This window comes from Lissotriton vulgaris, chromosome 6, assembly GCF_964263255.1.
Source record: "Lissotriton vulgaris chromosome 6, aLisVul1.2, whole genome shotgun sequence".
In the NCBI taxonomy this organism is placed as follows: Eukaryota; Metazoa; Chordata; class Amphibia; order Caudata; family Salamandridae; genus Lissotriton; species Lissotriton vulgaris.
The window spans coordinates 1,613,170,132-1,613,184,406 of NC_141694.1; the positions used below are offsets into that span (position 1 = coordinate 1,613,170,132).

Sequence of the window (14,275 nt, forward strand, 5' to 3'; positions counted from 1 at the left end):
TATTTGTATCACATGAGAAATGCACCAGTAGGCTCTTTAAAAACATGCATATGAAAATAGTACCAAGCCAAGTCAAAAATTCACAGAAATAATGGTATTATAAACCTGACAACTCTCCTAAATGAACTGCAGTTAAATGATTTCTGGGACAGACCGATAGAATATGGGCAATTCAAACTACAAGTTAAACAAGCAAACAGAGATAACTCTTACACTAAAAGCACTGAGTTGGTTAAGTTGGCTAGAGCTGACCTACTCTTGCTGTTACTCCAGAGACCTATCCCACAGTCTTCCCTAGTTCTGCACATGAAACAATACTTACAAATAAAATATATTCCCTTTAGGTTTCAAATTCTACCTTTGAAAACAACTGCATCTTGGAGATTCTCGCAGTTGTGCACATGTTGCAGAGGATGTGCACAGTATCCCGAGTCTGTTCCTCGTTATATCTGCATATGCCCGTGTATGATGACCCTTAGATGACAATTCCTACGCCCGTGTTTTATCCGGCTCGGAAAAAGGACCTTGGAGGCTGCAATGTCAACTTGCTTACAGTGCACAGACCCAATGCTATTGGCCAGGTTAATCAGATTCTTGGAGAGGGCAATCACCATATTGCCTGACCGCCACAGTGGATAACCATTTATTTGGCTTCGCATTTGCTTCTTGATTAATCCCTATCACACGCTGATTCGGAAGGCCTGGGCCAAGTACATTGAATTCAAAATTAAAGAGACCAATAATCCCTCAAAAACAATCTTCTCCCTTCTCAAGGTTATGAAGAGATCGAATTCTGCAACCAAATCGCCCATTATCTCTACTAATCAGTGTGATGAGTTGGCCAGGACTTCATGAACGAGGTGGAGAAGATCTATAATAATTTTCCAACTGTAAATGCCAACATGGATTGTATGGGAGGGTTAAGGAACAACGGAAACAGGGATGAAAGAACATTGCTCTACTTCCCTCTACTATCCCTTTCCGAGGTTGAGTGTCTCTGCAATAAAATAAAATCAAGCTCCCCAGCAGACCCTATGAAACCGGTCCAACTCCGTAAATTTCAAAAACAGCTTCTATCAGTTGTAGTGAGCTGATTAACTTATCCCTGATCTCGGCGTCTGTATCACTTGCATGTAAGAATGCCAAAGTAACACTGTTATTAAACAAACCTTCTCTGGAGTCATCGAAGCCAGAAAACTATCGCCTCATATCTCGGCTCCCTTTCTTGGCCAAAGCCACGGAATCCCATGTGAACTCCTTCCTCACAGAATTTGTAGAGTCCAATGGGATATTGGACTCCACACAAAAAGGTTTCAGATCACACCCCAGTACCAAATTCGCCCTGTTGCAAGTGACGGAGCAACTTCGAAGCACTTTGGATTAAGGTAACTCCACGGTTTAATCCTCCTTGACCTCAGCACCGCTTTTGATACGGTATCTCATGAGATCTTACTGCACCGCTTGCAGGTGATAGATATTGGGGGTGCTGCCTTGGCCTGGTTCACATCTTTTCTGGATGGTACAACATTCCAGGTCACTGTACAACCCCATTGTTCAAAGGAGTATGGAGTACGGAGTTCCGCAGGGATCCATATTGAGCCCTACGCTCTTTAATATCTATCTGCAATCCCTCACAGTGGTAGAAAAACACAAAGGACTGTCATTAGTGTCTTACACTGGTGACAACCAACTGGTTATTTCCTTTTCCAAAAAATGCAAAAATACCCTCTTTAAATTTCAGGAGGACATGCTGGCTCTTGCAGATTGGATGACAGCAAACTGTCTGCAGTTAAACGCCGGTAAATCTGAAATTCTACTGCTAGGGAGAAGCAGTAATTTGAGGTCAGAGCAATGGGAGCCAGATGCGTTAAGGCCTGCACTCCTGCCTAAGGAGGCAGTGCAAAATTTGGGAGTATGGGTGGATAGAAGGTTGTCCTTCGAAGCCCAAACAAAAGTGAACGCGGGGTTTGTTTTGGGATTCTGTGCGACACAAGCCTCTTGTAGGGTTTTTTGACTCGCAAACTCACCAGACCATTATCCAAGCTACGATTTTATCTAGGCTGGATTATTGTAATTCCCTTTACCTAGGCGCCAATAAATCTGGGATCCAGTGCCTACAAAGGGTACAAAATGCAAAAGAACGCACTCTTTTTGCTCTCCCAAAATTCTGCTCAGCGTCAAAGCGTATGCCTTAGCTACACTGGCTGCCTGTTGATAAAAGAATCCAGTTTAAGACATTGAGCTTTGCTCACAAAATTCTGACCCAACATGTGCCTCCTGTCTCATCTGATCTGCTGGCACCGTATCTACTGCAGCGTACATTTTGCTCGGCCGATTAGTATTTAGCTTGCACCCAGAGTCCTACGAGCAAGAGCCGGGGGTCGCTCTTTTAAGGCATTGACATCCAGACTATGGAATTCTTTCCCTGTGTCTATCAGAGGTATTCAAAACCATCTAGCTCTTTAGAAAGGCTATAAAAACCTGCCTATTCCCAACCTTATTTTACGTCCTCTCTGCTTTTCCATCTTGCAACATATTACCTGGGTAGCGAAGGGTCAGTCATGCGCTGGACAAATCTTCTTAACATAGCATAACATATTGAAAGCCCCATCTTCCATATTGTGCATAGTACTTTTTGCTGCGTGGGGGCTGTGATCAAACTGCCCTGGAAGAATGGTTTCTTTCTGTTGTTATATTAAGGAATTTCAATTTAAAAACTGTAGTTATTTTATCATCTGTAGAAGTCAATGCATTCTCTTCAGTATTATTCAGGTAGTTGAGCTAATGAGAGACGGATTAAGTAGCTCTGGTAGACTTGCAGTCCCTCATCCCACTGACCTGGCGAGGGTTAGCTGTCCACTCAGTTCTAACATCAATACATTATCTGGAAGCACTTTATAGACTCCCTGGGGCCAAATGCCTAATTAGCTCTGGTAGAAGCCCAATGAGCTCCAGCAGATGTGCAGTCTCCAGGAGTTAACTCCAGTGCACATTAATCATATATGATGCTGCCAGTCATGCCTTGTACTATATTAAACTAGTGAGGATTAGATGCTCATTCAGCTCTGGTAGTGTCTGTCGTTAAAATCAATTGTACGCAACTGTCCTCTACGCCGCTAATTTTTAGCCATGTAGAAGGTTAATATTAATATGTCCTTACAATGACTAGCACTGAAAAGCTACTTTTCATTGTAGTGGTCCTAGCTGTTCTATTTTGAAAACCAGAGTACAGACGATAAATACTGATACTGTAGCTCAGGAACGTGACTAGTTATAACAATAAGAAACAAATATTTTTTGCAATTATTAGAAATGCAATTAAATGGTGTAGTCAGATTTTTAATATATATTAAGAAAAGGTAACTTTTAGAAAGTAGTCTTATCCCTACCTGAAGCTCCTGGTTGCTCTTCCACTCTGCCAGCCAGTAATTAGCATTTGCATAAGTGTAAAAATGTTGTGAAGTGCCTCCAAAGAGCACAAAATAGGCTGACTTGAAGGGGCGGAGATTACTCCTCTGAAGCTAACAGAATATGCATATTGGGGCTGGGAGCATCCTTTTTGACATTACAGTATCAAATCCTGATTCAATGTAAAATCCTGCTTTGACAGGTCTGCTGGGATTACATGCAACAAAGGGGGGTTTACTTGAAAGGCAGGGAAACAGGATGCCCAAAAAATTAATGTCTGGTTGCTGAAAAACCCTACGCTTGTTCTGCCATACTTTTTTCTCTGAGCTGGGCTTTACATATAACACTCGGGTCACACTTGAGAGTAAGGGAAACAGGGTGCCGCCCAATTTGGCTCCGCCCAGAGCATAGTACTGAGGCTTCCTCGATCAAGGCTATAGAGGAGATTAGGACCGTGATGGATATAGGAGGTGCAGTTGCCCTGATCCTCCTTGATTTGTCGGCAACTTTTGATACTGTTGACCATAGTTTACTGTTACTCCGTTTGGAAAAACTAGGGGATAAGGGTTTGGCACTGTCCTTACTATCGTCTTTTCTCAAGGAAAGAAGACAAACAGTGACCCTGGACCAGTTTAAATCCACCCCTTATGCACTACCTTGTGGTGTTTCACTGGGTTCGTTGCTTAGCCCATCCCTGTTTAACATCTACGTGTCAGAATTGGCTCCCCTGATCCAGCATTCTGGCTTCAATTTAACAAAGTATGCTGATGACACACAGATCGTGGTAGCCGCATATAAAGATCAAGCACCCCCTGCGTTGCAATTTTCAAAACTGTATGATGGAAATTAGCAGCTGGATGGGCAAGCATTGTCTCAATCTCAATTCGATTAAAAACCTACATAGTGATTTTTGGTAATCTCCAGCCAAGATAGGACTGCCTCTGGTGGCCTGTCTAGATGGGAGATTTATCAAAACCAGCAGAAAAGGCAAAAAATCTTGGGGTTCTGATTGACAACAAACTAACGTTCTCTCAGTAAACAAATGCTACTGTTTCGGCCGCCTTTTATTTAATTAGGAAACTGAAGAAGGTTCTTCCCTATATCCCCTTCGATTCCAGGAGGACGGTGTTGACTGCACTGGTACTATCAAAGTTAGATTATTGTAACAGACTTTATCTGAATATGCAGAAGCCACCTTAGAAAAACCTGCAGATGGTGCACAATGCAGCTGCAAGGCTCCTACTAAATCTGCCTAAGTATGAATAAGTCTCTAAAGAAAGCCCGTAAACTTCACTGGCTCCCTGTGGCACATCGTATCAAGTTCAAGACACTTTGTTTAGTCTACAGGGCCTTGAATAATACGGGACTGGTGTTTTTGAAAAACATCTTTTCCAGGTATCATCCTGGCAGACAGCTACGCTCTACTGGTGCCTGGCTTATGATGGTTCTTAGGATTTATACCTCTAGTTGGGGAGGCCGAAGCATTGGTTACGGCAAAACTATGTAATATGCTTCCTGTGGAGATCAGAGCTGCAAATTCACTTGCCTCGTTTAGAAAGGGCCTTAAAACATGGCTATTCCAAAACTAGGATCCTGAAATCTCTGGGCTTACGTTGAGTCTTAGCGCCAAGACACCTCCGGGTATTCGTGCGCTTAATAAGTTTTATTAACATAACATAAGATACATGACAACAGTCTTGCCTTTTAGTGCACTAATGGCCCATGTTTAAAAATGATCACTTTTAATAAGTACTTCTCGATGTAATGCTATAATGTTATTTATATTGTCAAAGCTTCACATTACGTAAATACACTTTCTTGAATTTTGAAGCAGCTTTATCATATTTATGTTATGTTTGTTGTGTGACTTTAATTGCAAACATGCTCAGGGCTCCGCTTGTGAATGGGTTGTAAGATCTGAGCCAGATCATTGGTTTGCTTCGGGCTCGGCTCTCCTTGCACCCACCTCTAACATTGGGGTGCATTTTAGCGGGAAGTGGGGATTCATAGGCATGTGAAGGTTTATTGTTATCTCTTCATGTAGGTGTTCTCAGATCTACCCACTGGAGGGCAGTATAGATTCACAACATGGCTTGGTGTAAATTAAAGGGGCATACACAGTACACTCAACATTTCTAGGTGGAATTTGATAGTTGTGCTTGATGATACAAGTTAATAATGTGACATTTCACCTTACTACCAGATGAGCCAAAGAGTTCTTGGTATACTGATTTAAAAATATTTATCAACTGTGTTTGCTCATGCACAACTGATGCAAAAGTGACTAGGCAGAGGACTTTAAATCCAATCCGAAACCTCAGTAATGCACTCATCCCAGCCTGGCATTCATGACGCTGCCCCTTTCGTCAGAACTATGGTAAAAAAAAACAATACCACAAGCCCGTCTCTGGGACAGCTGCATGTGCATCATGTCAATTTATTCAACGCCACACTTTGTTGACAGGTTCTAAATTTAATCCAACCTTTCCAGAGATAAAATTCCCCATTCTGAGGGTATCCAGCCACTGTGTAGGTTAATCGGCTGAGAACAATGAGGTCTTCAGGCAACGACTAAATTCTTCCTTAACCACTTAGCTGCTGGACCTTTCCCCCCAGTGCTGAGCCCTTTTGTGACAATTTGGGGTAGTTTGCAAATAGGGCTCTAAAACGTTTTTTACAAACAAGATATCCATGCCAAAATTGTGCCCTTTTTTCCAGCATCCTGTGGATTCTGAAAGTACCCAGGGTCTGTGGATTCCCCTGGTGAAGACAGAGATAAAGGCAAAATAAAGCTACATTTTGAGTTTTTGGGTAAAAGTAGAAAAGTGGATAAAAGGGTCTATTTTTCTCTAAAAATGGCATCATAGAACGTTTTTCTGTGCTAAAGTCACCATCTTTCCAGCTTTCAGGCACAAGCAAAGCTAAATAAAGAAACAACATTTTTTTACCACAGTTTTGTCATTTTTCAAAGAGGTAGCTCATGTTTCCTATATTTTTTGTGCTAGTTTGAGTTTGTGGCAGAAACCAGAGTGAAACCCATGGGTGATCCGGAAAAGCAAAGTTTTTTCTGAAAAGTAGACAAATTCCAAATTCAGAAAGTGTAGATCCCTTAAGGTTTTCCCAAAGAATCTAACTGTTGAATGAAGAAATATTCAAAATAAGTAGCAAAAATAACGCCATTTGTGACAACATTTTCATCTGTAACTTTTTGCCACAATGGCAAATGTACTAAAGCATTACACCATTACGTCCGTTAGGCCCGTCTGGGTGCAGAGATATATAAGGTTTGTAGGTTTTTCAATAACTCAAGGTACCCAGAGCCAACAACTGAGCTGCACCACACAATGGCTTATCATTGTGGACAGAGTATAGACCAATTCAAATGGTGATATCCGTAGAGTGAAAAATGGGTATCAAGAAAACCTACATATTTCTGAAATGGGCACAAGATATAGAGTTCAGAAGCAGTGGTTATTTGTACATCTCTGAATTTGTGGGTCCCTGTACTAGCATATGATTTAGAGAGTATTTTTTAAAGGTCTTCTTTTTTACACACTGGCTTACATTTGGAAGGAACAAATGCAGAGCAATCCAATTGGTAATAACAAATATCCTACTATTCTATGCTCCCACATGTCTTCCGATAAAAACTGTACCTCACTTGTGTGGGTAAGCCTAGTGCCCTTGACAGGACAAAACCCAAAACGCAACATGAATTCATCAAATTTTACACTCAAAACAGCTGTTCCTGCTGTCTAGTGGACTTTCTGCCCCCTGGGAGGAGGGTAGATTGGGGGTTAATCACCCCATCTACCCACCAAGGAGGACGGAAAGGCAGTCATAATAGTTTTTAGGGGTAGTTGCATAGCCATGCCCATAATGGGGTGCCCTCAACCCCCTATATCTACGGAGGGCAGATCGATGGTAAATACCCCAAATGGCCCCAGAGGAGGTAGAATGACTGATCTCCGTTTTGGGTGGGGGGATCACAAGCCCCTAGGGGCAGCTCCCCCAAAATCCCTAGACCTAGGTGGATTCATGCTTGCGGATCGCTCTTCTACGGCGATTCCCAAGCAGGTATCCAATGGGGAGAGGTATCATTTGAAAGGGGAGATTCACCTCTTCCCAACGGTACCCCCCCATCCTTATAAGTGCTCAGCTGCAGAGATGTGCCACCCGAGCACTGATGCAGTGAAAGTAAAATGAGTCCCTCGGCTTCTTTTAGTGTCACTTTAGTGTAATGATGTCAGGGCTCCCTGTGCACTGTAAGTCACTACACAAAAGAAGAAAAAAACCTCTGACTTCTTAGGTAGGGCCCCCTCTTCCAAGTGCACTTTTCACACAAAAATATAGTGGTAAATGTCAGTTTTGAATTTCAGGAGTTTTGCCTAATTTTTGCAGAATTTGACATAAATGGGCAAAAGCAAATTCAGCAAATTTCATACACCTGGATTTCAAAGCGTTGACTCATGGTTCCAAAATTTACAAAGGTTTAAGTTCATATCTGTTTATTCAGCGTCTGTGACCGAAATGTGCAGAACATTTTGAACATTCGCATTTTCAGATTCATTTTTCCCAAAATCACTGTGATTATAAAATTATTTTCAGCACTTCTGCCCATTTGTGACTGAAAGTCATGCACAATTACATTTGCGAAATAATTGTATCATGTTCGGATGAGATTTAATTGAAAGCAGTCTGAGAACACACACTATGCCCCTAAACTAGTGTTTCCAGGTCAGCTTCCCTTAGGCCTATAATGAGCCACAGCGACCATGGCGATAATTACAAAAGAAGCTGAAAGAGGATTAGATGCTGTGTCATGAGACTTTAGGAACAAGGGACTACTGCAGCTTTGCAAACGCAGTGTTCATGGCATTATTTAGATCTGCTGCGTGTTGGATATTCAGAAATATTTGCTTCTGTTGGTTGGTTTCTTCCTGTCAAACCAGAAGCCCCTCTAAAGATACTGTGCTGCCTCCTCGATTCATATATTTTTTGTAATTGTTTATTAGGCGTACCTCTTGTAGTGCCTTACCTTAGGACGTAGTTGACGCAGACAATACACTGTGGCTGCGAGTTTCGTGTATTGTAAATGACGGTCCCCTGTGTCTCCACCCACACATAGCCGCCATGCTTTGCAAGCATGCGATATCGACCGGTGACCACTTGGCCCTTTGCGCACACTAGTAAATGAGAAACCAAACAAGCATGGAAAATAATTTTTTTCATTAATTTCATTTAAACTACACACTACCAAGAAATATCAAATGGGTTGGCAAAGCCAGACCCAACTGTGGTAATGTGCCATTACATCTGACAAATACAGACAATATACATATATTGCATTTGTAAAGATCATTGCTCCAATTGAGAAAAACAAGTGACGGGTAGACTGCCTGATTTAATATTATCTGCTAGTACCTAATCTTGCCCACGTTCTAGCTGATCATTTGTTTGTTCACTGTGCCATGTCAGACAGGGAGCAACCATATGCAGAACAGCCTAGATCTTGCACCAATATGAACAGAACACCCAGGCGTGGGCCCGGTGTCTCACAATGCCATAGGCCAAGGCCTGCAGCCACAGCAGCAGCCTTCAGTCACATGCTGTACCTGCTATGCCGCCACACAAAGCTAGTTATATCTACCCTAGTGTCCGCTAGGCAATGTCAGTATACCTCAAAATAAAGAGAGCCCATCCGCTTAATGTGTGCTAACCCCCTGCAGGATGGAGAAAAAGTGCTAGGCTTTTTTTATATAGGCCTCACCCACCAGGGTGCCCCTTGGTTGTATGCTTCATCATAGGGTTCCTCCTGTTCTGCTGTGAAACGGGGTGTACTGCGACCTACAGTAACACCAAGTAGGTGCTAACTTTTCATTAGCATGCAGAGTGTGGACAGACACTTTGGTAGCCACCGCCGGCCTGGCGGGGGCAATCTGCCCGACATCATCACCAAAATTCACCCCGCATATTAGGATGGCGGGGGGACCGCGGTGGACGGAAAGACAGTCGGCCAGGGCGGAAAAGGAATAATATGGTGGCGGTGTCTAATTGACACCGGCAGACAAATTATGATGGGCCAAAGGAGTTGCCTTTCCGTGGCGGCGATGCCGCCACGGAAAGGCATGCGGTCTTCACTCAGAGTGAAGGTGAGTAGGGGGTTGCACATGGGGGGTACCTGTGGTACCCCCCAGCATTTGCATACAAGAAGCAGCAGGCACCGAGCTGTGCCTGCCGCTTCTTGTATGCAAATGCATACATTCATTTTTGACATTGTGGCGGGCGATGCAGAGAGCACCGCCTGCCACAATGTTAAAACTGAGGGATGTGCCCGCCACTGTGGCGGGCGCATCCTAATTCCACCATCGGGACCTCCGCCCTTATGGCAGGCGGTCCCTAGTCCTGATAGGATGGCGGGCGGACTAAGTCCGCTCGTCATCCTAATGACCCCCTTTGTCTCAAATCTACCGATTTAGTGGTGGAATCTGGGAGTTAGATCCTTGGTCCTGAGGAAAAGCCACAGGGATTTGTGTGAACCATGTAGACCTATAGAAAAGAAGGGGCATTGTATACCATACTTTCTACTTCTCCCTCATGTTTTAATCATATCGTCTGGAGGACGGATGAAAGCATTGCTCTCCTACCAAGAAGGTATTTTTAACCTTGCGCTATATATATATAAAAAAGAAATTAGAAACGCACAAAATCTTGAGCCCTGGGAATCCCTTCTTGAACAAAATAAAACTCGATAACAGGTTTATTGACAATGTCCAGGTCATATGAGCAGGCAATGAAGTGACAGCTAAAAATGAAATTCACACACACCATTAGCAACACAGAAATGGTATTCCTTGGCCTTAACATAATAGCAGGACAGGGCACTCTCAAAACAACCACCCATAAAAAAACAATGGCAAACATCTGCTTACTATTATTCCATGACTGCAGGTTGAGGAGGAACTGTTCAGACATAAGGGATTACAAGGTACCAGCAGAGGACTTAGCAACCAAACTTGGGGTCAGAAATTGCCCACTGAGAATAGTGGCACAGGCAATAAATAGGGCACATAACAACAATAGAGATGCCTTGTTGGACCATGTCCCACACAAGGAAAAGGGGGACAGGCCTATTTACATTACCACATTCTATAAAGCTTCTGACAGAGCGAATACAATTAATAATAAACACTGGTGGATACTAAATAGTGGTACCCTCAATCTACCAACACCCATGTTTTCCCATAGATGAGGCAAAAGTCCAAGGGACTTGCTGGCACACACACGCCCCCAAAAAATTACAACTGACACCAGACAGACACAGGGCACAATACCTCCAGCAGTCAGCCACTACCCGTATGATGGACGTAATGTATGTCACTAACAAAGAGTAACAAATCAGTAACTTTCAACACCACCAACACAAGGGAACTGAGAATTCTGACTAATTGTAATTAAGGCTCCCTGTTTTCCGTTTTTACTGATTTTTGCAGATAAATACAGTCAGAAAACCATTTATTTTCTGGCCGGTATTTATTTGTAGATGAGGATAAAAACAGAAATTGGGTGCTTTTTGACTGATTCTAAATACACTTTGCCATGACTGCCAGTGTAGATTGGTAGGTAAGGGGGTTAAAAAAGAAAGGAATTTTAGTAAAGAGGCTTAAACAGCAGTAGCTATACACAAGGTTGATACAGAAATGTGCATATTTTAATAAAAGCGCATTGATTTAGCTTCTGCGCGTGTTTCTATCATTGACACCCAGCAGGCATCAAGCATGACTACATATTTATTGGTTAAATAAATGTGGAAATATACCAGTTTCAACTTTTTTGTTCCACAAAACCCATAATCAATATGGATAAATACAGATAAAGTTGGCAACAAATAAATATGGATAAATACAGACAAAAATGTCAAAACAATAAATACCATAAAACCGGAACCCGTAACTATAATACACAGAGAGTAGTGTACTTGATTCCCTCCCCCTGTACCCTACACTTTGTCAGGATGATTACCCAGAAGGTAAAAACAAAAGGTAAGCACAGCAGTAATTTCAGGTGCGGCCGAGTGACAAGCAAAATGTCCACTCATTAAATCAAGAAAAAACATGTAGTTTCAGACTACCAGTGGGTGATCCTGGAGCATAATATTGATACAGCCAATTGCAAAGCAAGTTTTGAGAGAGGACAGCGATGGGTGTTCAAACTCAATACATGCAACGTGGGCCTCACCAAAAGGAATAATGTTTACGATATGTGCAGAAAACACATGATGGCTGGTACAAGTTCCTTTCTCAAGTATTTTTGCAGATTCTTTAATGTATTAATATGTTTGTAATTTCTGATCCTCCTCATGAGCCTCAGCTGAGATTCATTTGTTTTTTTCACCTTTTTCCATTTGTATCTCAGAGTGTGACTTCAGGCTCACCTTGCTACCGGTGGCCCTATGAAAGCAAAAGTGTTGCTTTATTTTTGTATGTAGTGTCTTTGTTTCTGTTAAGTGTGCTTTTGTGCTTGTGTGTTTTACATCACAGGGATCACTGTTTTAATTAGATGTGCTCACCTCAGCAAGCAACTAGTTCGAGCCCAAATGGACTTTCACTTAGAGGTGTTTTTTTAAGGATGATTTTATACAGCGCGCCTTATCTATTTAACCAGCAGAAGCGTCCTCTTATTCTGTTTTTTGACCTCTCCTTGGCAGGCTGACTATCTTATTATATATAGCAGGCTGTTAAGCAGTAATACCATGTAGGTGCTAATGTTTTATTAGCATGCAGGGTTTGCCCAGTTACTTTATGTCAAATCTACTGATTTAGGAGTGGATTCAGGGAGATAGATCGTTGGTTCTGAGGAAAAGCCACAGGGATTTGCTTGAAACATGTAGACCTATAGAAAGAAAGGGTCATTGTAACCCATACTTTCTACTTCTCCACCTATATTTTAACCATACTGTCTGGAGGACTGATTAAAGTATTGCTCTTCTACCAGGCAGGTATTTTTAACCTTTCACTACATATTTAAAAAAACTCCTACTCTTTTCTTTACTTAGAACATACCATTCAGTGCTCCTGTGTAACTCGCAGGTTACAGCAAGCCCCATTCAACAGCAGAACGGAAGGAACCCTCTGATGAAGCATACCACCAAGGGGCCACCCTGATGGGTGAAGATTACATAAAAAGCCTAAAGTGTTTTCTCCACCCTGCAGGGGGGCAGCACACCTTATACAGTTGGGCTTTCTTTTTCTTGAGGTATACCTTACTAGGAGGACGAGTCCCTCTGGGATACTCCTCTTATCTTCCCCCTCCTTTCAGATAGGCAGAGTCAGTAGCCATGTTCAGGAGGCAAGAGGGACAGCCTTCAGCAGTGCTCGGTTATGTCACCACTCTGCCCTTCCCAATTTCTATTTTTTACAGACTAATTTGAAGCAGTTTTGTCCCCCTCAGGTTGAATTTGTGGTCCAGAATTTGCATATTTTCCATGGGCATTTTTGTCAGATCTACAATTTAAATACATATTTTTGACATGAGACGGAGGAGCCCTTTCATCCCTCAATGATGTGCCCTGATCCAACCAGTGAGTTGGAAATGGCAACAATGCCACTTTCCTTGTCTCTCAACCCAAAACAAGATGATGATATCTATCAATCTTCCTGGGGCCTGAACACGTCAAAAAATTGCATACTGTTAATTTCCCATTAGGTATTTAATTTGGAAAGTCAGGTTTTGGATCCCTCCCTTTATAATGTTTTCCCTTCTTGACCAATCTGCACAAAACAGTAAAGAACCAAATTAAAACAATATGGCATGGCAGCAGGGGAAAATGTGTAACTCGGAACAGCCAGTCAGAGTTAAAGTTCAGATTGCAGACATCTCCGCACCATGTACATAAATCAACAAGCACCCATACCTGGCTGCACATGCCCAATCTGATTTCAATCTGCCCAGTGTTGTAAAGTTTGGGAAGACAACCCAGCTGTTTGCAAGACCTACTGCTTACACTAGTTATGGATCGGGTTTGGGTCAGCCCGCTTCAACTAGTGGCTAATTCAGAATCTCTTTCAGCCACGGATTTGAGACAGTGTCAAGCAGATCTTAGATCAGCCCAGAGGAGTGTAACTCTATCGCCTCATACTGTTACTGCCTGATGTGTCACCAGGGCCAGACTGGCCGTAGCGGGCAACAGGCGCTTCCCCAGTTGGCCGCCAGGGTGGGGACCGGTTATGGATCCCTGGGGGCCATTTTTGTTACTGGGGGCCGGTTTGGTAGCATAGCTGCAATATCAGCCCCCTGTAACAAAAGCAGCTGCAGTGTTTTACACTCGCACCTTCCTCCCCACCCTCCACCCCTGCGGCTAGCCAGACTCAATTGGCAGGGGCTGATTGCGTTCCCAGTCCGGCCCTGTGTGCCATTCCTTCTATTGTGAGGTGCTTGAACTGCAATGCACGTGGGACTAGCTACATTTAAAAACAAAGTCCACCCCCACAGGTTGGCACATTCCATTCATTAAACCACGAATGCCATGTATACAGAACAAAACAGTTTTTAGGGGGCTCCTTACCTCAGACACGATGCCACGGATGACATCATAGATTACATCATCAATGACATCATTGTGACACCACATCACCATTTACTTTACTCGCTCATGAATATTTAAGATACACCCACCAGGTGGGTGAAAAGTGAAACGACTAGGAGTCGTACCAAAACCACAACACTCTGGGTCAATGCTCAATATTCAGTTATGTACAAGGTAGGAAAATGTTATTCAATTCAAATTCTCACAATCATTTTAATTTAGAAGATGGGGACACGGCTGCCAATTTGCAAACCACGATAGTACATCAATTGATTCACTCAT

The 14,275-nt window shown here is 42.8% G+C and overlaps 1 protein-coding gene across 2 annotated transcripts in view; it reads right to left on the reverse strand.

Annotated features, from left to right (window-relative positions):
- EPAS1 (endothelial PAS domain protein 1) overlaps positions 1 to 14,275 on the reverse strand; it is a 293,430-nt gene that overhangs the window by 38,382 nt on the left and 240,773 nt on the right. For both annotated transcript variants that reach the window (XM_086927783.1, XM_086927784.1), the window contains exon 8: positions 8,447 to 8,594. In XM_086927783.1, the coding sequence (XP_086783909.1) occupies positions 8,447 to 8,594 (148 nt within the window). The remainder of the gene's footprint in view (positions 1 to 8,446; positions 8,595 to 14,275) is intronic.